General features: G+C 40.6%; 1 protein-coding gene across 1 annotated transcript; it reads left to right on the top strand.

Moving 5' to 3' along the window:
* Positions 1-218: 218 nt before the first annotated feature.
* Positions 219-25,734, top strand: LOC141103129 (platelet glycoprotein IX-like). The gene is made up of 2 exons (XM_073592390.1): positions 219-327; positions 19,379-25,734. Exon 2 carries the CDS (start codon positions 19,394-19,396, stop codon positions 19,988-19,990), a length of 597 nt encoding a protein of 198 aa, XP_073448491.1. The 5' UTR covers positions 219-327; positions 19,379-19,393; the 3' UTR covers positions 19,991-25,734.

The following is a 25,734-nucleotide window of genomic DNA, read 5'->3' as shown; positions in this document are numbered from 1 at the left end:
TAAAATGAGCGGAGAAATGAGATGGCGACATCCAGAGAAGCGGGTGTACAAGACTGATATGGTTGTGGTGTTAGGACTGAATGAGGCTGCTAAAAATATATTAAATCTAAAGGTCACCCTGCAGTACATTACTGTCAGTTTGATGCGTAAAATAGTGTATTATCAGCCTGTGGCAAATAAAAGAAGGGTATTCAAATGAGTTACTAAGAAATCATTTCCTTCCTGGCTCCTTTGAATGCAAGATAAGTCTGGAACATTGGTTTAGTTTTGCACAGTTGAGCGCAAGTTGCAACTTTGCTGAGTTTAAGAAAATTGCACTGGACAAAGGTTAGTAGCACCGGTCACAGGATAGGTAATAGAACTGTCATTCCATGTCTTGCTTTCTCTATCCTTGTCTATGGATTAAAGAGACTCATCTTAATGTTGGCCATATTCTTAGCTTTTGTTTAATATTTTTCAGTATACATTAATCTTATTTTTTTAACCCATAAAATGTATTAACATAATAGCCTAATACAGCTTTTTTCTACCAGGGTGCCTTGGCAAAATGCCTAAAAATTGATCAAAAATTGTATACAAGCCAGCAGGTGAATCAAGCTTGCCTTTTAGTTACACAAAGCCACGGGTTTTTACTGTGCACCATACAACTTTCTAGACACCGGCATCCTAACAACCCATAACATCATCAGTTAATAAGGAGGATGTCTATTGCCTCCACAGCAGCCTTATTTGACCCTCATGAGCCCCTCTCCCTTAGCACTGGGGGTGACATTAGCTGACTTATGGAGAGAAATTAAGGGAGAAGAGAAACATTGGAATACTAGTCAGTATAATTTTAAAAGGTGCCTCGACTGAAAAAAGGTTGAGAAACACTGGCCTAATGAAGTGTATTACAACTTCTTCCTCTATCAGTTAACAATTTTATGTGTGGTTTTAAATGACAGGGATGTTTTCACTTGCAGTAAATGTTAGGTGAATGACACATTCACTGCTTTATAATTATGACTCTTAATGTTTGTATTTGCCTCTGTCCCTTTCCTTGTAATAACAAAATACATAAGCTTCAGTGCAACCTGTAACCAGTGCTAGGATACTTTATTACTACTCTAAATACAATAATATTACTATACATTCTATAGTGTAAAACTTAAAGCTTCAGTCTTCACTAAACACACAAACACCAGGAAGATTAAACTGCTGTAAATGTTGGGTGAAAGTCACTTTTACTGCTTTATATTATGCCCCTAATGCCGCGTACACACGGTCGGAATTTCCGACAGAAAAAGTCCGATGGGAGCTTTTGGTCAGATAATCCGACTGTGTGTATGCTCCATCTGACTTTTTCTGTTGGCATTTCCGACGGACCTAGATAGAGAACATGCTCTAAATTTTTCCGTCGGAAATGCCGACGGAGCTTGTCCCGTTGGCAAGTCCGACCGTGTGTACGCGGCATAAGAGTTTTGTATGCATTGTAAATTTGTAACAGGCCCAGCCAGGACAGGGGCTTTTGGAGGGCTCTACAGGGTGGCCTCTTGCCTACTTATTATGTGCCCTGGCTTTTAAGGGAACACTACTATTTAGAAGGTGTATGCATGGAGGATCCGTGGAGTGGTCTTGTTACTGATTCAAGTTCATGTCTATTCCAAAACACACAGACTCTGAGAACTGGAGCTTCCATATACATATTTGGGGCCTCTATGCCTCAAACCAGCAATGACTGTAGATGTTAATGTAATTAGCTCAAACCACTGGGGTTGTCTGCCATATTTATTATAAGTAAGTCTCTCCCATAGTCTGCCTCTGTCTTCCTCTCATTGTTAATTTGATCCCATATTGTTTCTGTCTGTCTTCTCATCTATCTGTTTATACTTGTAATAATGTGTATTGTACAGTACTTTGTATTCAGGGTTGTAGGTGCCGAATGGTCTGGTCATCATCTAGGCTGGTTTAAGGGCCTAGTTAATTAGCTCATGTTAATTATATCACTGTCAGCTATTAGTTGCTAGATGTGGATTAGCATAGAGTATTTGTTGGCTGTACATTAGTTATGTTAATTATATTCCTGTATACAGTTTCCTTTGCATACGATTATGTGATCAAGCTTTTATCTGTTTTTGTGTAGTATATAAATTCTCAGTGAGTTTTCAGTAAAGAGGTTTATGTTTTTCACGATCCTACACTGTGTCCCCACTAGTGACGGGGTGGGCTGCGGGATCTTGTAGTGTTCTGTTACCAGGCAAGGGAAGCTTATACGATGGACATACTCCTCTTGAGCACAGGGGTCTGTCACATACATGGACTATTTAAATGGGCATGCCAAAAGAGCTTGGGACCATGTAAACAAATGGGCTGATTTACTAAAGGGTTTAACAGATGTAGGGTGAACAAGCCCTAAGGCTCTGTTTAGATGTGTCGCCAACATTGCCACAACACTGAAAATTGATCCGTGGTGGATCACTTTTCTGAGACATTTGACAGATGGTGAGGAGGTGATATATCACCTTCTTACTATCCATTTTATGTGTGCGTATTACACATGTTCATTTAAATGGGTTGTGTTCCTTGATGTATGCAATAGGGGGTATATTTTTTGCAGGGGCCAAAAGCATTGCAGCTGCGGCATGTATGCACCTCTGGTCAAATTTGCAGCTTGGGGGTGGGAGGAGGGGTTGGTAAAAACATGGTTCAAATGCCAATTTTTACTGCCCACCCAACTGCAAGTGTAAAGGAGCTCTAAAAGATTTGAGAATCTTCACTCAAATAATTGCGTGAATATCCACTTCAATTGTCCAATTAGGTAAAATGCATCTACACAAGTTTGGGTATTCAAAGTAAATAGTTTAAATAATTTTAATGTTCAAACAATTTTTGGAGTGAAGATTTAAAACTTCTCGCTCACATGGGTGCCTTGCTCAAACAACAGTTTTCTATGTGTGCTCTTTACACCATACATGTGCATTGCAGAAAAAAGGCAACACATCTGTAGTTTTACGCAACTCAAGAAACAACAGCGCATTACAGCTCACAACAGTGCGCCACAATGCATTGCTGTACATAGAGGTGAATGGAGTGTTTGGCAATATTAGCTGGCTGAAAAGATCTCCCAGCCAAGAGGGGCAGATCCAGAGTCTAGTCTCAGGAGGGGCACTGCCAGAAAAGACATTTTTTTTGCGGGCAATTTATCGGGGAAATGACTGGTGTTGGCGCTCCAATCATCAAGGCACCATGGTTATTATGGTGTCAGGATGATTGAAGCGCATTATTTCTATTCTTACATTGTAATATACAATGAAATAGTTCAACTCACCATAACGTAGAATCAGTGGGAGCCCTGAGTCATTTTCCACGTCGCCTGCCACCAAATGGGCATTGTCACTTGCCACGTCACCTGCCACACGTTGTGAATTGTCACTTGCCACGTCACCTGTCACCAGATGCGGATTGTCACTTGCCACACGCTGCAAATTGTCACGTCACCTGCTACACGTTGCAGATTGTCACTTGCCACGTCACCTGCCACATGCAGTGAATTGTCACTTGCCATGTCACTTGCCATCAAATGCGGATTGTCACTTGCCACGTCGCCTGTCACCAGATGCAGATTGTCACCTGCCATGTCACTTTCCTGCTAAGGTGGTCTCTTGCTATGTTTCTCCTAACATGATCTTAATGCAATAAAACAAGATGCATGCAGGGTCAGACTGACAACTCATGGGCCCCCCGGGCAATAGGTGATTATGGGGCCCCTGGGCAATAGGAGAAGATTATGGGGCCCCCGGGCAATAGGAGATTATGGGGCCCCCAGGCAATAGATTATGGGGCCACACAGTATACACACACACACACACATACAGTATACAAACACAGACACACAATATACACACACAGCATACATACACACACTGAAAAGGTACTGGAAGGCGGGGCAGCTATAATCTTGGGATTTTTTAAAAAACACAGATTTGTACATACTGTCCCTGGTTTTATTGAGGCTGGCAACCCTGATGGGGCCCCTTAGTGGCATGGGGCCCTCAGGCAGTCCCCGATTGCCCGATTGGTCAGTCCACCCCTGGATGCATGTTAATGTAAGTATCAGGTTTAAGTTTGGGTTAAGGATAAAGTCTGGACTAGTACAAAGGAGAGAGTTAGAATTGGGCTAGGATTTAGCTTATGGTTCAGACAACAGAGTTAGCATGAAAAATTACCTTTGGACAGAGGGATATACAGACCATACATGCTACAATTCTTAAGAGATTAGTTGTGCAATCAATTTCTAACTGATTTAGACAGATCATTAGACCATTTGAAACTTGGATCATCAACATATGAAGGTTTTCAATGTTCAAATGGTTTTCATCCGAATACTACCATTTATAGGTAAAGTTAATCCAGGGAATATTCGATTGCCTCTCGGGAGATCAGGAAGGAATTTTTTCCCCTGCTGGAGCAAATTAGATCCTGCTTTGCTGTTTTTTGCCTTTCTCTGGATCAACTGTGGGTATGGGATTGTGTATATAGGATTGTAATTTTCCCTTTTATTGGTTGAACTAGATGAACTTGTGTTTTTTTTCCAACCAGACTAACTATGTAAATAAATTGGTCTTTTTTCTGAAAAATATGCTTGGCCATACACAGACAATTAAATGAGAAGTCCAGCCAAAGCTTGTTTGGCTGGGCTTCTCCTATGGATCACAGGAGTGCAATTCGTTTTGCACTCCTGTGACCCGTTTTCAGCAGAGAGCGGACTGAAGTCTATGGGATTGTGTATATGTTTTTATATATATTATTATTGTTTTCCAGCACTGCCTTAACCCTTTTGAGCATGGAGTTCACCAGAGCTTCACAGGTTGCCACTGGAGCTTTTCACTTTTACCCTGAGATTCTTTAGCAGGGAGGTATGTTTGGGGTCATTATCATGTTGGAATACTGCCCTGCAGCCCAGTCTCTGAAGGGAGGGGATCATGCTCTGCTTCAGTATGTCACAGTACATGTTGGCAATCATGGTTCCCTCAATGAATTGTAGCTCCCCAGTACCAGCAGCACTCATGCAGCCCCAGACCATGACACTCCCACCACCATGCTTGACTGTAAGCAAAACATGCTTGTCTTTGTACTCCTCACCTGGTTGCCACCACACACTTGACACCATCTGAACCAAATAAGTTTTCTTGGTCACATCAGACCACAGGACATGGCTCTGGTAATACATGTCCTTAGTCTGCTTGTCTTCAGCAAACTTTTTGCGGGCTTTCTTGTGCATCATCATTAGAAGAGGCTTCCTTCTGGGACGACAGCCATGCAGACCAATTTTATGCAGCATGCGGTGTATGGTCTCAGCACTGACAGGCTGACCCCCCACCCCTTCAACCTCTGCACGTGTCTTGTTAAACTCCCTTACGCAAAAAAGTTTTATCCCTACTGTGGGGTCACCAGTACGTTATTTATAAATTGAAATCATATCCCCGCTCAAGCTTCTCTTCTCCATAGAGAATAAGTTCAGTGCTCGCAACCTTTCCTCATAACTAATATCCTCCAGACCCTTTGTTAGCTTTGTTGCCCTTCTTTATACTCGCTCCAATTCCAGTACATCCTCCCTGGTGCCCAGGGTCTTGTGGAGTGGGAGAATTATCACTTTATCCCTGGAGTTAATCAATTTTTTAATGCATGCCAATATTCTGTTTGCTTTGTTAGCAGCAGCTTGGCATTGCATGGCATTGCTGAGCCTATAATCTACTAGGACCCCCAGGTCCTTTTCCATCCTAGATTCCCCCAGAGGTTCTCCTCCTAGTGTATAGATTGCAAACAAGTGGAACTTCCCCTTTTGGGTGAAGTTCTGCTTTAAGTAGGGGCTGCCTGTTTTTATTGCCCCCAAACTGCATGTGTAAACTTAGCCTTAAAATTGTAGAAAGGGTATGGGAGTTTCCTCTCTCCACTCCCAGCCTGCTGATTGGACAGCAGTCTAACAAAGTACAATTGCATGTAGTACCCCTTACTAGCCCACAGTCAGCCCCTCCATCTACCAATCTGTGTACCACTGTATAGGAGATTGCAAGAGAACAATATCAAATTCAAAGTCAAATTCAGGTACTGAGACTGCTTTCATAAAAAAAAAAAAAAAAAACATATTTAATGATTTATTAATAAATATATAGCTGCATTCATTTGTGTCTTTTTTTATTTCCCAGATATTTAGTCACCAATAAAATGTCAATAAAACACACTGAAGATTTCTGTATATAATAGATCAACTTTTATTTTAGTGGTTACATCAGACAGCTTTTCATCATGGCAAGGAATGATCTAATTGGAAAAAGGGCATTATATTTTAATTATGACTCAATAATTGTTCTTAATGAAGTTGACAAATTTACTTTTATGAGCCATATTTCACCCACAGACAATTAGCTTCAACTTAAAAAGTTTCAGTCTTTTGCTACAGCCGCATTTTTTAATTAGAAAGGAACTGGTGAGATGTGATGCAAATAGCACAATCTTCGGCTTTCACTCCTAATCTTCCACTTTTTATAGCAAAAAAGTCCATTACCTGGGCTATTAACATGTGGCTTCTAAGATTCACATCTAACACAAAGTGAATGTTTGTAAATGGATTAGTGTAATTACAAAAATGAAGATATTTTTCCAGTTTCTTGTTTAAATGTTACTGATTTCCCTAATATATATTTTATAGCATGAATTTCTTTTCTGCAATATTTTCACATTATACTGAAATGATCATTTCCCAGTAAATTAGACTGTTAAAAAAAATCTATATTCACAGCATACACTTTCATATTAGAACATCAGAACTGTAATAGAAATACAAATAACAGTTTTTTTTTTATTCAATTCAATATAAACTTACTTGAAAACTCTCCTTTGATGTTGTGAGTGCTACCTATCTGCTGGCCATCTCTTTCCATAGCTTCTTGGATTCCCTGCATGCTTTTCAGCTTTTTACAGCTCTTTGCTGTCTACTTCCAGTTTCTAAGGACTACATAACCCATAGTACCTTGCTGCCTGCAAGCTGATTCTTGTGCTGACTCCGCCTCCTGAAACTCCTCCTCTCAGCACCTCTTGTACTTCAGAAGGCAGGATCAGGGAAATGTGTGACACAGCAGTGCCTACTCACAGGGTATAGTGAATACGCATCACAGAACTCAAAGAAGTAAATGTGTGGGGATCTTCACATAATAAGTGTACAAACTTCAAGATTGTTCAGAATAACTGGAGTAGGCTAGAAATAATTGAAATACAATGTGAAAAAGAATGTATGATTTTACATTTTGATCAATGGTATGCTTTAAGGGAAAACTGCAAAATTATAGGGGCTGCTATTATTAAAGTACATGTAAATCTTGAATTTCTTTATTTCGTTTGATATAAAATGTGAAAAGGTTGGAGCCACTGGCAGGATTTTATTGCTGTCAGTGTCTCTTCTGGGGAGATTTAGCATTTCTATTTGATTGTCTTTCATCATATCCAATCCAAGTAATGGGAAATGCAAAATTTGTAGCCGTCACATGAACCAAAAGTGAAGGTAAGTCATTCAATTGGAACATCTTAACCACATCTTAAGCAGTTACTTAACCACTTCCTGCCTGCACTATAGCCAAAAGACGGCTACAGCACAGGCTTAATTTGCCAGGAGTGAATACATAGATGTCCTCTCGTGATTGTGCTTTGGTCTCAGCAGATCAGAGATAGGGGTAAAGGGCCAATCACAAGGGCCAATTACCAGGTGATCAGCTGTGTTCAATGACAGCTGATCATAGAAATAAACACAAACTGGTTATCAGCTTTTTTTTCCTAACGCTGACAGCGTGAGAAGAGAAAAGGAGAGCCGATAACTGGCTTGTGTTAAAGGGACATTGAGGCTGGATTCACACCTATGCGTTTTTAGTGCTTTTTGCATTTTGCAGATTTGCACTACAGAATGTGTTCCATAGGAAACCATGTTGAATGGACTGTAGTACAAATCTGCAAAATGCAAAAAGCACTAAAAATGCATAAGTGTGAATCCAGCCTAACGCTGATAATCAGAGCACTGATTATCAGTGTCCTGATTATCAGTGCAATCCCAACAGTGCCTGCCAGTGCTGCCAATCAGTGCCCATCAGTGCCACCTCATCAGTGCCGCCTACCAGTGCCTGTTAGTGCTGCCTACCAGTGCTATCAGTGCCGTCTATCAGTGCAGCCTCCTCAGTGCCTCCTTATCAGTGCCACCTATCAGTGCCCATCAGTGCCGCCTCATCAGTAAAGGAGAAAAATTACCTGTTTGCTAAATTTTATAACAAACTTTAAAAAATGGGTTTTTCTTTCAAATCTTCCTGTCTTTTTTCGTTTGTTTAGCAAAAAATTAAAAAAACCCAGTGGTGATTAAATAGCACAAAAAGAAAGCTCTATTTGTGTGAAAAAAAATAATAAAAATTTCATTTGGGTTACAGTGTTGCATAACCGCGCAATTGTCATTCAAAGTGCGATAGCCCTGAAAGCTGAATATTGGCCTGGGCAGGAAGGGGGTAAAAGCGTCCAGTAGGCAAGTGGTTAGGCTTGCCACACACTAGTAGATTTTTGAACATAGATTCGTACTAAAACTCATACAAAACAATTGCACAAAAATTCTCAGCATATTTGATGACTTGACTAATGTGGCTCGAAAGCACTTTAAAACTTTGGAAATAAATGGACTTTCCTGAATCAAAACCACATACACTGTTAGAAATTTGTTCGTTCAACAAAAAATGTTCATCCTGCTCTTTCAAATTTTCTTGTCACTGCAGTTAAAAAAGGAAAGCCAATTTGTCCCCACTGATAATTATAAAATAGAATGAAAAATGGTAAAATAAATTCTGCTAGTGTATGGCCAGCTTTACTTCCTGCTGTAATTCTGGGACAGAAAGTGAAGGGAAATCCCCCTGATGGGATATAGACAACAATAACCTGACATGTGTCTTAACAATTCTCTACTCTATCCTAAACCATAAATAAATATTAACTTAATATAAACTTTAACTTCACTCTGAAAATGCAGATTTTTTTGCTGTTATGCTGTACTTCTGTTCTCCTGCTTTACTGTATTTCTGCACTTTATAAAACACTGACCTGCAACAAGCAAGCAGATCAGAGTTCAGATTTTACTTTGAATTCAAGTGTACTTTACAGAGATGTCACCGCAGGTAGAGGATTATCAGGGTGCCGCAAAAGTAGGCATGGCTAATTTCAGTAGCAATCATCATCTTACAGAAGAGATTCAGTATGTGTCAGTATAGAATAAAACGTTAGCAATAAAGGATGGCTGATTAAAAGTGACTGGAATGCAAAATATTGGCTTGGCTGTGAACGTGGTATATGATATGGTTGCACCGGGTTCTCAGTGTTATCAAAATTTGCAGCCCTATTATCAACTGAGCTTACAGCCAAGCCAATGTATTATGAGGAACCCTTAAATGTAAGATTTATAATGGCAAAGAATAGAGAAAAAAGACTTCATAAAGACTTCTCCTCTGTCTGTCAGTGACAATGATTTCATCACTTCCAGTTTTAGAGCTGTCATTCCCTAGCTATCACAGACAGGGAGGCAGCTAATAGACCCCGGATATCTCTATAAAAAGGACATGTTAACTGCCCAAAGCTAAATCGGTGAGTGCAATAATTCTAGCACCGTAATTCATGGTTAATTCTAAACCGATGAACCTGTGAAGGCTTTCCAAGCGTATGAAAAAAATTGGGTATCGAAGTTTGTCGCCATTTCACGGGTTCGTGCATTTTGAGTCTTGACATGTTTGGTATCTATGTACAGTGCCTTGCAAAAGTATTCACCCCCTTGGCATTTTTCGTGTTTTGTTGCCTCACAACCTGGAATTAACGTGGATTGTTTGAGGATTTGCATCATTTAATTTACAGAACATGCCCACAACTTAGAAGATGTTTTTTTTTATTGTTTAGCAAACAACAAATAGGACAACATAACAGAAAAAGTCAATGTGCATAACTATTCACCCCCCTAAAGTCAATACTTTGTAGAGCCACCTATCACAGCTCCAGGTAACTTTGGATAAGTCTCTATGAGCTTGCCACATCTTACCACTTGGATTTTTGCCCATTCCTCCTTGCAAAACTGCTCCAGCTCCTTCAAGTTGGATGGTTTGCGCTTGTGAACAGCAATCTTTAAGTCTGATCACAGATTTTCTATTGGGTTGAGGTCTGGGCTTTGACTAGGCCATTCCAACATATTTACATGTTTCCCCTTAAACCACTCAAGTGTTGCTTTAGCAGTGTGTTTGGGGTCATTGTCCTGCTGGAAGGTGAACCTCTGTCCTAGCCTCAAATCACACACAGAGTAGTACAGGCTTTGCTCAAGAATATCCCTGTATTTAGCACCATCCATCTTTCACTCAACCCTGACCAGTTTCCCAGTCCCGACTGCTGAAAAACAACCCCACAGCATGATGCTGCCACCACCATATTTCACTCTGGGGGTTGTGTTCTTTGGGTGATGAGATGTGTTGAGTTTGCGCCAGACATAGTGTTTTCTCTGGTGGCCAAAAAGTTCAATTTTAGTCTCATCAGACCAGAGCACCTTCCTCCATACATTTTGGGAGTCTCCCACGTGGCTTTTTGCAAACTCAAAACGTGCCAAATTTATTTTTTTGCTGAAAGTAATAGCTTTCTTCTGGCCACTCTGCCATAAAGCCCAAATCTATGGAGCGTACGGCTTATTGCCGTCCTATGTACAGATACTCCAGTCTCTGGTTTGGAACTCTGCAGCTCCTCCAGGATTACCTTAGGTCTCTGTGCTGCCTCTCTGATTAATGCCCTCCTTGCCCGGTCCGTGAGTTTTGGTGTGCGGCCGTCTCTTGGCAGGTTTGCTATTGTGCCATGTTCTTTCCGTTTGGTTATGATAGATTTGATGGTGCTCCTAGGGATCATCAAAGATTTTGATTTTTTTTTTTATAACCTAACCCTGACTTGTACTTCTCAACAACATTGTTCCTTACTTGTTTGGAGAGTTCCTTGGTCTTCATGGCAGTGTTTGGTTAGTGGTGCCTCTTGCTTAGGTGTTGCAGCCTCTGGGGCCTTTCAAAAAGGTGTGTATATGTAATGACAGATCATGTGACAATTAAATTGCACACGGGTGGACATCATTTCACTATTTATGTGACTTCTGAAGGTAATTGGTTGCACCAGAGCTTTTTATGGGCTTCATAGGGGGTGGATACATACGCACATGCCAATTATCATTTTTTTATTTCTGAAAAATAGTTTTATGTATATATTTTTCTAATTTTACTTCACCAACTTAGACTATTGTGTTCTGATCCATCACATATAATTCAAACATTGAAATAAAGGCTGTAATGTAACAAAATAGGTAAAAAGCCAAGGGGGTGAATACTTTGTGTTTAAACTGGCTTTAGATGTTTTATTTTTTTTTTTTGTGGGCTGAGCGAAAATAAACACCCATGCACATGGAGGTATACATAGTTACATAGTAGGTGAGGTCGAAAAAAGACACAAGTCCATCAAGTCCAACCTATGTGTGTGATTATATGTCAGTATTACATTGTATATCCCTGTATGTTGCGGTCGTTCAGGTGCTTATCTAATAGTTTCTTGAAACTATCGATGCTCCCCACTGAGACCACTTCCTGTGGAAGGGAATTCCACATCCTTGCCGCCCTTACAGTAAAGAACCCTCTATGTAGTTTAAGGTTAAACCTCTTTCCTTCTAATTTTAATGAGTGGCCTCGAGTCTTGTTAAACTCTCTTCTGTGAAAAAGTTTTATCCCTATTGTGGGGTCACCAATATGGTATTTGTATATTGAAATCATATCCCCTCTCAAGCGTCTCTTCTCCAGGGAGAATAAGTTCAGTGCTCGCAACCTTTCCTCATAGCTAATATCCTCCAGAGTCCAGATCCTTTATTAGCTTTATTGCCCTTCTTTGTATTCGCTCCATTTCCAGTACATCCTTCCTGAGGACTGGTGCCCAGAACTGGACAGCATACTCTAGGTGAGGCCGGACCAGAGTCTTGTAGAGTGGGAGAATTATCGTTTTATCTCTGGAATTAATCCCCTTTTTAATGCATGCCAATATTCTGTTTGCTTTATTAGCAGCAGCTTGGCATTGCATGCCATAGCTGAGCCTGTCATCTACTAGGACCCCCAGGTCCTTTTCCATCCTAGGTTCCCCCACTATACTTCGCGTGGAGTGCGCTCATCAATGCCCAGGACCAGACTGGGACTGTGGTCATGTGAAAAATTGAACATTAAGGCAGTTTCCCAACTTAGAGATGAGCTTTACCGTGTGTAGTCTTGAAGTGCTGAGTTCCTTTGACAGGCGGTTTGTCCCATGTCACTATTCACTGCACCTGTATGTTGCATTAGGAAGGAGGTTCTGAGCCTGCACCGACTCCACCAGTCCAGAGTACCTCTGTTACTTCACTCCCAGTAATATAATGAAGTCCCTCTGAGCACATAGTGGGACCTCATGGGCGCTCATTAACTCACTCCATCCCATATCTTGTGATCAGGCGTTAGATCTCTGTAACGCCAGTGTGCTTCCGGTGACCAGGGGGAGAGGGACTGCTAGGGAGGGAGTCAGAGCAGCGATCCCCCCTTGCAATCAAAGGACATGTCACCTACCCAGCTACCATACCTATTGACTGTTGCTGTAGCTGTTCCCTTTGGGTACCCATGATAACTACCTTCTCTTCCTTGTTCTTTTTGTAATGATGTTACTCATACCCTCATAGTGCTTTACAGACCCAAGTTCTTTAGAATACACCAGAACAAGCACCCCTTTGAATAACTTCAAACCAGGCTCAAAGCAGTTGAAGCAACTTTACTGATGAAACCTTAAAACAGCATGACTGACAAAAGTCCTTCTCATAACTGACCCTGACTGTGGCTCCCTCAGCAAACCTGCACAGGTAGAGTCCTTATGGATAAAGTCCATAGATGGAACGTCCTAAAAGATATCCCGACGAGTCAGTGTTTCCTGGAGTGGACAACAAGTCCCGGGGGCCATTTTCTCTCGCTCATTTGTAACTGGCCCCCTGGGACCTGGACCCCTCTCCCTTTTACAACACACAGGATGGGGGGCTGGACCCCAGAAAACCTGCAAACGTAGCCCTGGGAAGTCAGTAGAAACATTAATCCCTTCCCTCTGACTTGGGCAGCCAAAGCTGACTAACTAACTCACAGTAGGTAACCTGCCTACAAGAGGAATCCCCCCTGCCAAGACATTGTATTCTGACAGAAGAAGCCGTCACTGTCACAATACATGGATCAGCAGCCACTCTTGATTGATCAAGGAAAATCTTCCAACATGTCCCTTCAACAAAAGTTGATCAAACAATCAACTTCTGTTGAGTTGGGATGGCCAAAAACTGATTAAAATTCGGATGACCCCTGCTGAACCAGCTGAATTTTGATCATTGTATGGCCAGGTTAACTCTAGAAAATCAAACAAAATTAACATTTTCAAATGAATTGTACTGGTGTGTGGCTACCTTTAAAGTGGATGTAAACTCTTACAGACCACTTTTCACTACAGGTAAGCCTATAATAAGGCTTAACAGTAGCTACCGTGGATATCTCCTAAACCTGCACAATTTAGGAGATATCCCCTATAACAGCATGTGCCGACGTCATTGGCACATGCGCACTGAAGCAACGGCTCCTTCGTGCCATTGCTTCAGCTGATGTGCCGTTACCGGCGGCTACGGCCAATCACAGGCCAGATCCTACGATACCCGGAAATAACTCCGGGAGACATGTCGCCGGGCAGAGCAGTGTGCCGGGACTGCTGCGGGGGCTTCGAGCTAAGGTGAGTATTTCATAATGAGCTACTAGCTCATTATGCCTTTGTCTTGCAGGTTTTTTTTTTTTCGTGGGTTTACAACCACTTCAACACATTTAGCAGCATAGAAAAAGTAAGTGATTTGTTGTATCTATGATTATTAGGTCACAAAACAGTGTTAATATGAGGATATGTCTCATCTGAGGGCTAACTTAGTACAGTTCAAGGTTTCTACAGTATTTAGCTGTGGTCTCTGAGCTATCTCTTCTCTGACTAAAGCAGTAATTTAGCTGCAGTTTGTGCCAGGTGCCTCAACCTAATTTGCATTTCTTATGGACATTTCTACAATTAGGTTTCTGTTTTAATATTTAATTTCTCAGAGTGTCCCATGGAAATTACCTTAAATTGATATGGCATTAAAGATATTTAGTTACTGACATTCATTTACTAGACTGATAACACTTGGTTACAACTTCCGGAAATAACTATATGTGTGTTCTGGAGAAAATAGCATCTATAATCAGAGTATGTAATAAGGCTGTGCCAAAAGGGAGAGATGATGTGCCATGTGCATAGAAATCGGATTTCATATTACAACACATAACTGAAATTCTGAGTCTGGTTGACTTCTGTGGGCTGCTGCACATTTCTTTTGCCTTATTAAATAAGTTCAGCACGGTTACTATTTTCTGTGTAAACCCATAATAAATTATAAAGCAGTCAAAGTCACCAAACATTTCTCTGAAGGTGTATATATAATATATATATATACACACACACACACTATAGTTTTTTTAGTATCGGGAACAGTGTTGCTGAATAAACTCATATTAGATAAATATACTTAGATACGTGTATAAATAATTAAATCATTAAGTACAGTCATTGTACATATAAATGTACTTCCTAATAGAATCTGAGTTTTATTTGTTTTATTTAGAATATCCATTAAATAATACCACACTACCACCTACAAGTTATGAAGTTCATTGAAAAAAGTAATTAAAGATAATTAATGAAAGCATCACTTTTTGGAATAATGGGTGTACAGTAAAAAAAAAAAAGTAAAGAAAAAGTGATTGTTGCCCATCTCAACCAATAAAGATCTGTCTATCTATCTATCTTTTCTTTCTTTTTATGTGCGTTTGAAATGGTTGGGAGCTGTCGTCCTCCCATTAGTCTGTGTTAGTCACCTACATGCCCTAGTAATTCTAAATGGCTTTGTGCAGTTTAGTGTAATGGTGTTTGCCATGGCAACTACAAAAACTAAATCTTTCCTTCTGGCTCCTGTATAATGGTAGATTTTTTTTTCTTTGTCATGTAGAGTATATAACCAAAATGTACTTTGATCAAAATTATAATGTGCATGATCTAAGTAGAATTATTATAATAGTTATTGCTAATAATGAATCAAACTCCTATAGAAAAAAATGTATTGAAATAGAGATATTTGTGAAATGATGGTCGTAATAAATAGCAACTCATCACATTCAGTTCAGACCAAGGTCACCTTATCAAGATATTGTCTAGGTTGCCTAGCATACCTTCAGCTCTCATATATTCTCAGTAACACAAAGACAAGTCTAATGGCAAGGGGCTGGCAGTCAGAGGAAATAAAATATATATTTTTTCCAATTTGCAGCCAGTTTCACTGCAGCAGCAGAACTGTTGGCCTAGCAAAACGCGGAGATAAACTATATGGGCAGGTGGATAAATTAGGTCTCTCAGATGAAAAATTGATACTGAAGTTGAAAATGAATTAATGCAAGATACGATTCAGCAACTAAAATATAATCTATAGTAATAATGTTTTGCTGCAAGGTGTTTGGAAAATAATGTATTGAGGATAATTCATTGCACAGGAGAACAGCAATTGGAATTATGTGTCGGAAGTACAAGGAAATATGGAAGCAGTGAAAGAGCTGCAGATCCCAGAGCTGAACTAAGGCTGCTCTGATAAATGTGCTATGATAGTGTACTAGAGACATTACATTCTGTGTGAATATCAGCACCACAGGTGCTACAGTTATGAGCCTCCTTCAGAGACATCAGTCACCGGCTGAGCAAGAATTTGCTACACTGAAGAATTGATAACAAGAAAGCTCACACTTTTTTTTTTATTCGAAAATAACATTTGGCCTGTATAGGAACAGATTTGGCAGTTTGCAATGTATGTAAGCCCTAACATAGTCGGTACTCCTAGCAAGTGCTCATGACAGGTCCAGCTGATCGTATTAACCCCCACAGTACTGCAAGATTACGGCTGTGGGGTTATGGCAGGGGCGGGGGGCATAGGACTTTGAATTTCAAAGAGACCAGCCAGCAGCACAAGGGACTCTTTGTATTGAATGTAAGGAGTGTCCCTGGTGCTGATGTATTTTTCTACTATTAACTATGGTTAAAGGAGTTGTAAAGGTAGAACGTTTTTTTAATCTTAATACATTCCATGCAAAAAGCTTTCTGTGTGTAGCAGCCCCCCTAATACTTACCTAAGCTCTATCTCTATCCAGCAATGTCCATGAATCCCTCGGCTGTCCGGGACTCTACTTCCTGATTGGCTGATACACAGCAGTGGCGCCACTGGCTGCTATCCATCAAAGTCAGTTAGCCAATCAGTAGTGAGAGGGGCTGACCGGCAGCTCCATGTCTGAATAAACACACGAAGCTGCAGCTCGGCTTGGGTGCCCCTATAGCAAGCTGCTTACTGTGGGGGCACTTGACAGGAGGGAGGGGCCAGGAGCAGCAAAGACGGACCCGAGAAGAGGAGTATCTGGGCTGCTCTGTGCAAAACCACTTCAACAGAGCATGTAGGTATAACATGTTTGTTTTTGTTTTTTAAACGAGACTTTACAATCACTTTAAGCAATGTTATCAGTCAGACTCGTGAACTGCAGACCACCTTAACCCCATGTTAGGGAGATGTGCAGAGGAAGTGATGCTTAGTAGGCCCAACACATTTCCTGCCCTAGGGTGACACTGCTGCTCCTCCATAGAAACAGTGCATTGAGTGACCATTTTCACCCTACTACAGAACGTCTGCTACTGGTAGGTGTTAAAACTGTTAGGTACATAATCAATTAAAAAAAGGTTAAAACTCAAAGTTGCTCCTTAAATTTTTGTGCTCTTCTCTGCAACTAGACAAGAAAAATGTCTAATATATGTGGTATCCTCATATTTAGGAGGGACAGAAGAATATGTTTTTGGGTGGGATTCTAATACCCCGTACACACGATCGGACATTGATCGGACATTCCGACAACAAAATCCATGGTTTTTTTCCGATGGATGTTGGCTCAAACTTGTCTTGCATACACACGGTCACACAAATCTTTTCGGAAATTCCGAACGTCAAGATCGCGGTGACATACAACACGTATGATGAGCCGAGAAAAATGTTCATTAGCCAGTGCGGCTCTTCTGCTTGATTCCGAGCATGCATGGAACTTTGTGCGTCGGAATTGTGTACACATGATCGGATTTTCTTGTCGGAAAATTTGAGATCCAGATCTCAAATTTTGTGTATCGGAAATTCCGATGGAAAATGCCTACACACGGTTGGAATTTCCGACAACAGGCTCCCATCGAGTGTACGGGGCATAAGAGTGCCCATGTTGTGTTTGGGAAATAACTTGTTAAAATCACATTTTTGTGGAAAAGATCCTTTAAATTGTGGAAACAAAAATTTACTTTCTTCAGTTTGGCAAAAAAAATTAACTCTTCATTATACTCACCGTGCCTCTTACCAGGGCCTTCTTAACACATAGGCACCCCTGGGCACTGCCCACTGCCCAAAGGCCCAGGTGCACGGAGGACCCCTGCAGTTTCCCCCTGCAGTTCTGGCACTCTTCAGGTGCTATTTACTACCGATTCTGCAGTATGTGTACAGCTCTGATCTCTGCTGGTCCTTCTCTCCTATTCATCCCATCCCCTGTACTGTCCTCTACTGCATTCCTTGCCCCTATGACCCTTGTACTCTGTTCTTCTGATGCTCTGTCCTTTGCACTATTGACTTTTTATATTGTTTGGATATTTGTGTTGTCAATTTTTTTGAAAGTACTAATAAATATATGTTTAATTCTATCAACTCTTTATACTTTAATTCGTGTGAGTAGGTGAGTAAATTGGGGCAGGCTGATAGGAGTCGCAGTGCATTACTTTTTCCAGGTGAATTTGCCAGTTTTTGGCTCGCACAGGAACCCGCACAGATTTCTCTGAAGTCACCCCCGAAGTCGGACTGACATGCGAGTATGAATTTGCGCGATTTCAATCCAGCAGCAGTGTGAACCTAGGCTTAAGGGAGAAGTTCAGCCTGAGCTTGTTTGGCTGGGCTTCTCCTATGAATCATAGGAGTGCAATCCGTTTTGCACTCCTGTGACCCTTTTTCAGCAGAGGGCGGTCTGAAGTCCGCTCTCTGCTGACGTCACACAGATCAGTCCAGGCACTCTGGGAGTCTGGATCCACCAGGTGCCTGGACTGGTGGCCATCTCAGCCTCTCAGCGAGCCGCTGTGTAGGATCCCAAAAGAGAAGGTTCAGGATTGCTCTGTGCAATACCATTGAACCAGAACAGGCAAGTATAACATTTTTGTTATTTTAATTTGAAAAAAAAAAAAAAATCTTTACAGTCACTTTAAATATATATATTTTTATCTGAGGTAGCTCGGGAATCAGTTTTGGTAAAAGCAAAATAGTTTCTTTATTTGAAAACGGATAAACAAAAGACAGCTTACTTCAGCCAAAATCAATCAACAATCCAAAGTCCTGGTACCACAAATCCTAAACAGCAGGCTCCCCGCTTTTATGTTTTATACTAGGGTTGACCTTGTCCATGGTAGGGTGGCAGACAGACAGGCCACACAAAGGGTCAGCAACCCACGTCTCAGCTTGTATGAGAACTCACGCTTTACACACAGGTTGTTAGCCTCTCTCCCCACTCACATCCCTGACATGGGTGCTGCTTTCACTCTGCTGCCTTTCAAGCCTCCCCCTGTCTGGCGCTTAACCCCTTTGGGACCAGAGTCCAGGTAGTCAGCATTTGGAGGTTCTTTCCACCCAAATCTCTTAAAACATCTAAAGTCCCAGGTCCCTGATAGAAAATCACCACTTCAGAGAGAACTGATAATCAGTACTCTCTTCCAACCCGACTATTCCAGAACCCTTCACCCTGTGTGGGTGAGTACCCAACCAAGCCTTCCAACTGTCCCCCTCCGAGGGACCACCACTCAAATATTGGGCCAATACACCTGTCCTGTACAAATAAAGTTGTGGTTATTAAATATCCCCAAAATGCTCCCTCTGAAACCTTAAAAAAACATTTTTTCCTAATATTTGGGTACACTATTGCATGACAGAGTAATTGTCAGTCAAACTATTAGAGCACTGAAAACTGAAAATTGGTCTGGAAAGTAAGGGTGTGTTAGAAGCTGTTATTGAAATGATGTCTTCATGTTTAGTGTTTACAAGTTTCAACCTAAGCAGCAAGAACATAGACATGGTATTATAATCAGAATAATAAAGTGTATTAAAATAATATTATAATGCAATATGATAAACTATATTTAATCTTATGTCTTACAGGCACTGTAGAGTAAAATGTCTTGGTTTCTCATGCTACTTTTATTTGGGTTTGGTGCAAGTAGTATCGATTTATGCCCCACCTCTTGCAGTTGTGGTATAATTGAGACCCATGGTTTAATAGTTAACTGCAGTTCGAGGCATCTCACAACTGTGCCAGATCTCCCAATTATCACAGTGAAGCTTTATTTGCAAAACAATTTGATGACTACGGTTTCACCAGGAGCTTTGGATCACCTAGCCAGCCTCCAGGAAGTTGATGTCTCCGGGAACCCTTGGAATTGTGACTGCAGTATCTTTTATCTGAAAGCATGGTTGGATTCCCAACCTGTGCAGAGAAACCCTGCAAAAGTGCAGTGTGCAACTCCACAATCTGCATCCATGAAGGCTTTCAAAGACCTAACAGGGAATGAAATACCTAGGTGTGGAAGACCATGGCCAATCAAATGCAAAAAATTCTTTGTGCGGGACTTGTACATAAATGGACTTGCAGTGGTGGTCCTGATCTTCATGTCCTATATAGCACGGATGGCCCGAAAACTCTCTTGTCGTGTTGCAGTCTCAACTCCCTCACTCCAAAAAACATCCATGAAAGAAACCTCCAAATCTAAATAGGACTTGCATTACAGCTAATCAGAACCAATGCATTTAGCACATAATGTACAGTATACAGTTTTGACAGTTTTGGTGTTATCTGGGAAAAATATTGCCTTAGGGGCACTTTTATGAAACATACACTGCAGAGGTATCTGCCTGGTGCACAAGTTTTAAATATTTGCTGAATGTTACATTCATTGCTTCATAAGTACCGTACCTTGAGTCAATCATTTTCTAAAACTCAATAGTACTGGATGTGTTTTTTGTTGTAGAAAGAAACATTCTTGGAATATAAACCATATTAAATATGTCAGTACATTTGGGAATAGTAAATTTAGAGTCTAAAGTAAAATATAAAAAATCCCCACAATACTATATAATAAACAATTATTATCGTAATATTCAGGAAAAGGTCACCAACCACTATATAGGAATATGTCTAACTATACCAAATCCTGGGAGCAGCCAAGAAACAATAAATAGATGGTTGTGTGCATCAATGTGTTCTCTAGGAGAAAGGATATCAGGGCACCAAGAGAGACCTGTTTCATTCATATTCTTTGCAAGTAAGGTACTAGGTGTCACATGGTAAAGGAATGTAAAGAAAAAACAGCATGCCAAACATTAAAGCACCCAACTTGGGTTTTATAAAACTATGGCATGCTGTATTAAAGCTAGTTATTGTTTAGTCATTACCTCCTTTGATAAATCATATTGTCACAACAATAAAAAAAAAGTATGTATATAAACTAAATAGTAAAAAAAAGACCAATAATCAGCTCTGGATTTATAGATATTCATAAGTGTATTAGAAAAAAAACACTCAAGGCTTCATATATTAAAAAAACAGAGCTATTTCTCAGATGTCAACATTCAAACTTAAACTTTACAGCAGGTCTGATGTTGAATGGCAGCTGAGGTGACTTTTATTTAAAGTGTTACTAAACCCAGGACCCCACATTCATTATATCTGGTCTCCCACAATACACAGAATATGGAAATGCAATTATTTTAGTAAATATAAGCTGCTAAATACCTTTTCTCATCAGCAGTATAAAGCGGTCTTGTGACTTCTAACAGTGTCTGGTTAAAGCTTTTAGCAGTAGTTTTCATTTTACTATGCAGGACCCCTGACCCTCTGTCTGGACAGTGCTGATTGGGCCTGTGCCGATCACATGCACCCTCCCAAGAAAAAAAAACTCTCTAGCAATACACTCCAAACGCCTCCAAAGACTGTGTATCAGGAAATAGAATTGGCACTGTGGAAGAAGGGGAGGATTAGAGGAGACAGGATCACACAGCCTTTTCACACAATGTGGAGGATTACCCCTTGGGTTCCACAGTGAGTATAACAAGCATGCTTTACTGCACATACAGAATTATTTTACAGTTGTGGTTTTAGTAACACTTTAAGTTCTGGAGCACAGAGGGCCACACACTGGGGGGAGATTTACTAAAACTGGTGCACTCACAATCTGTTGTAGCTTGCTAAATTTAGCTTTTATAATAAAACCTGGAAGCTGACTGGCTTCTATGCAGAGCTGCATCAGATTTAGCATCATGTAAATTTAGTAAATAAATCTCACTAAGCACTGGTCGGCCGCATGTTGGGCACCAGGACTTTATACTATCATTCCCCATCCAAAGAGAAAACGGGCTGTAAACATTTTTTTTAGAAGGGGAATCAGGTCTGACATTAAAACAGAAGGATTTTTTTATGCTGATAGTGAGTTTTACTTTTTTGTATCAGAAATACTTCGCTATTCCTTATAGCTTTTAAGGTACAGAAATTTCAAATGTTCTGAACCATATCAAAATGAGAATACGACAGGCGCTGAGCTAAACACTCTTTATCTAAGAACTAGAGTTATTTCCCAGACGTCAACATTTAGATTCAAACTTAATGGCAGGTCTGATGTTCAATGGTGACTGAAAAGTAATGCCAAGTTTTTGCAAGAACTCAGTGATAAATAAGGGATTGGACTGTCTATACCCCGTGAAATACATTAGGTGATGCACATTTTGATGTGGAGAATGTTATTAATAAAATCCTCAATAAAAAAACATTTAACCTTTTTTTGATTTGGAACACAGTGGGCCACACACTGAGCACTGGTGGGCCACGTGTGTAGGGCACCGGGGCTGTATACTATTATTTTCTATTCAAAGGGTAAATAGGCAGTAAAATATTTTTAGAAGGGGAATAAGGCCTGATGTTGAAACAAATGGAACTTATTATGCTGATGGTGAGTTTTACCTTGTATCAGAATTATTTCTGGTTTAAAGATTCTTTTATATCTCCAGAGAGGTGGTGCATCACTAGTCCTTATAGCATATGGCATACAACTGTCAAATGTTCTGAACCATATCAAAATGGGAATACAACAAGCATTTAGATACACCTTCTATTTACAAATGCTGTGCTATAACATACAGGCAGTCCCCGAGTTACAAACACCTGAGTTACGAACGACTCCTACTTACAAATGCGCTCAAATGCCGGCCACTTGTGCTCCACGCTGGTCCTGGATACCTCCGGACACATCCCATACTGCAGTACTACATGTACTGCATGGCCAGAAGAGCCCCAGATAGCATAACAAGCGCCCACAACATCCAACATCCATGCACAGGTGGACGCTGCACTTACGAATGCAGTGTTCCAACCGGAAGTTATACTTACTAATGCAGTGTTGCGACTTACGAGCAACTTCAACTTACGAACAAACCTACAGTCCCTATTGTGTTCGTAACTCGGGGACTTCCTGTACTATTGTATAACAGAAACAAAAACAGTTGTCTATGAAGGCAGCCTAGAAGGTACTAGGGAACCTTATTGATGTATTATCTATCAAAAAAGAACAAGCATTGAGTAAAAAAAAAAAAAAACATTTTATTAATGTTGATCCAACCCAGCATAACAGGTTGACCAAGACTAAAATCCAGGACAAACTAAAAAGTTTAAAAACATCTGCCTATTACTGAATTGAACAAAGCCCACTATATATGCATAGCCCCATCCATTGCGTGTATACATACATACGTAATAAACTGCTCCAAAAAAATGAGAGGAACACTTTGAAAACACATTAGATCTCAATGGGGAAAAATATCATGCTAGATATCTATACTGATATGGATAATTGAGTGCAAGGAGACAATTCCCCAAAAGGAGTCTTCAGAGCAGGGGAAAAAAAATGGACTATCTCAGTACTCTGAACAGATGGTAAGCGATTGAACGTTTTCACTTCCCCAATTAACTGCTTCTCTGTTTGCATACAAGCATTAATTATTGGTGCTTACCATGTAAACTTTATCACCTTATCTGTAGATTTTATTCTGTGTTCCTCCTGAAGAAGCAGTCTATAGCTGCGAAACATGTAGAGTATGATCGTGCACCGAGGAGATTTTCCACCATGGAGAGTATTTGTGTACCAGTGTAATGTAAAATTTGTATAATTGTATCTACAGCTTTAGTTTTTGTATCTGGATACTTCATTATATATATTATATGTATCAATAAAAAATGTATGTTTTATCTGATGTCCACTCTGTTCAGGGTACCGAGATATTCCATTTTTTCCCCTTCCTGCTCTGGAGACTCCTTTTGGGGAATTGTCTCCTTGCACTCAATTATTCATTATTGCTTTTTGGATGATGGTACCCCCTATCAATTGGAGGTTTCCCTACTTTACTGATATGGACTGAGTAATTTGTTAGGAACGAAAGGATGCCACATTGTTTGTAAATTGTGTAAATGCAAATTAAAATTATCAACCTACAGAGGGCTGAATTCAAAGACACCCCGAAAATCAAAGTGAAAAAATGATGCAGCAGGATAGTCAATTTTGCAGAATTTTTTTTGCAGCAACTCAAAATGGTACTCAGTAGTTTGTATGGCCCCCATGTGCTTGTATGCATGCCTGAAGTCTAGGCATGCTCCTAATCAGACGACGAAGGCATCACTGAGCTCCTGAACGGACTGAGGTGCAACCCAGCGGCGTCGGATGGACCGAAACATAATGTCCCAGAGGTGTTCTATTGGATTTAGGTCAGGTGAGCGTGGGGACCATTCAGTGATATCAATTCCTTCATTCTCTGAACTGGCTGCATACACATGAGGCCGGGCATTGTCGTGCACCAGGAGGAACCCAGGACCCACTGCATCAGCATAGGGTCTGACAATGGATCCAAGGATTTCATCCGAATACCTAATAACAGTCAGGGTGCCATTTTCTAGCCTGTAGAGGTCTGTGCATCCCTCCATGGATGTACCTCCTCAGATCATCACTGACCCACCAGCAAACCGCTCATGCTGAATGATGTTACAGGCAGCATAACATTCTCCATGACTTCTCCAGACCCTTTCACGTCTGTCACATGTGCTCAGGGTGAACCTGCTCTCATCTGGGAAAAGCACAGGGCGCCAGTGGTGGACCTGCCAATTCTAGTGTTTAATGACAAATGCCAATCAAGCTCCACGGTGCCTGGAGGATGTCAGGCCCTCAGGCCACCTTCATGAAGTCTGTTTCTGACTGTTTGGTCAGAGACATTTACACCAGTGGCCTGCTGTAGGTCATTTTATAGGGCTCTGGCAGTGCTCATCCTGTTCCTCCTTGCACAAAGGAGCAGATATTGGTCCTGCTGATGGGTTAAGGACCTTTTACGGCCCTGTCCAGCTCTTCTAAAACTGGCTGTTTCCTGGAATCTCCTGCATGCTCTTGGGACTGTGCTGGGAGACACAGCAAACCTTATGGCAATGGCACGTATTGATGTGCCATCCTGGAGGAGTAGAACTGCCTGTGCAAACTCTATAGCGTCCAGGTATTGCCTCATGCTACCAGTAGTGACAATGACCATAGCCAAATGCAAAACTATTAAAAAATAGTCAGAAAAGATGAGTAAGGAAAAAAAATGTCAGTAGCCTCCATCTGCAAAACCATTCTTGTTTTGGAGGTGGTCTCATTGTTGCCCATCTAGTGCACCTGTTGTTAATTTCATTAAAACCAAAGTAGCTGAAACTGATTAACAACCCCCTCTGATACCTAACTGACCAGATCAATATCCCTGGAGTTCAATTGACTTGATGCTTTACTTTGATTAAGTGTTCCTTTCAATTTTTTTTAACAAGTGTACATTGAACTGCTTCAGAAGAGGCTACAATGCCAGCCCACCAGATGTACAACAAATCAATAAAATACATACAATGTTACATCATGATGAAATACGTAGGCTGTGGAGGAGTTACAGTTTTGCAGACATGCTTCTTCAGGAAAGGGGCATTTAGAAAACTATCTAGATGGCTATTGCATGAAAGTCTTGAGTAGAGGTCGCTACCAAGGACCATATTAGTGGGGAGAATGAGACACAGATACAGCCAGATCTGATTGTAGGCGAGAGACCAAATGACTCCCTGACATCGTACAGAGGGGACTATTGTATAACAGACTAAGCTGTAATAGACATATCTGTCATGTTGTACGCTACCTATGCTATAGCTCAGTAAATAACTGCAGAAAATTATTTTTATTATCAAAATCTTGGTACTGTCTTTGTGGTAAAATATGAATCCAGTTTTTCAAATTTATATAAAGAAATGGAAGGAGAAGTTCTTAAAGGATATTCTTTATGATCAGTTATTACTCTGTAGATGACATGTTGAAGATTAAAGAAAGCTTTAAAATGTTTTATTGCATACATTACTAAGAATCAATCTTATCCAATATGAAGTGGGTTCCAATAAGACTGATGTTCACTTCATA

This window comes from Aquarana catesbeiana, linkage group LG07 (assembly GCF_042186555.1).
Source record: "Aquarana catesbeiana isolate 2022-GZ linkage group LG07, ASM4218655v1, whole genome shotgun sequence".
NCBI classification, from domain to species: Eukaryota; Metazoa; Chordata; class Amphibia; order Anura; family Ranidae; genus Aquarana; species Aquarana catesbeiana.
Note: the sequence above shows the minus strand (reverse complement) of the source record. Positions and strands in the feature narration are given on the sequence as shown.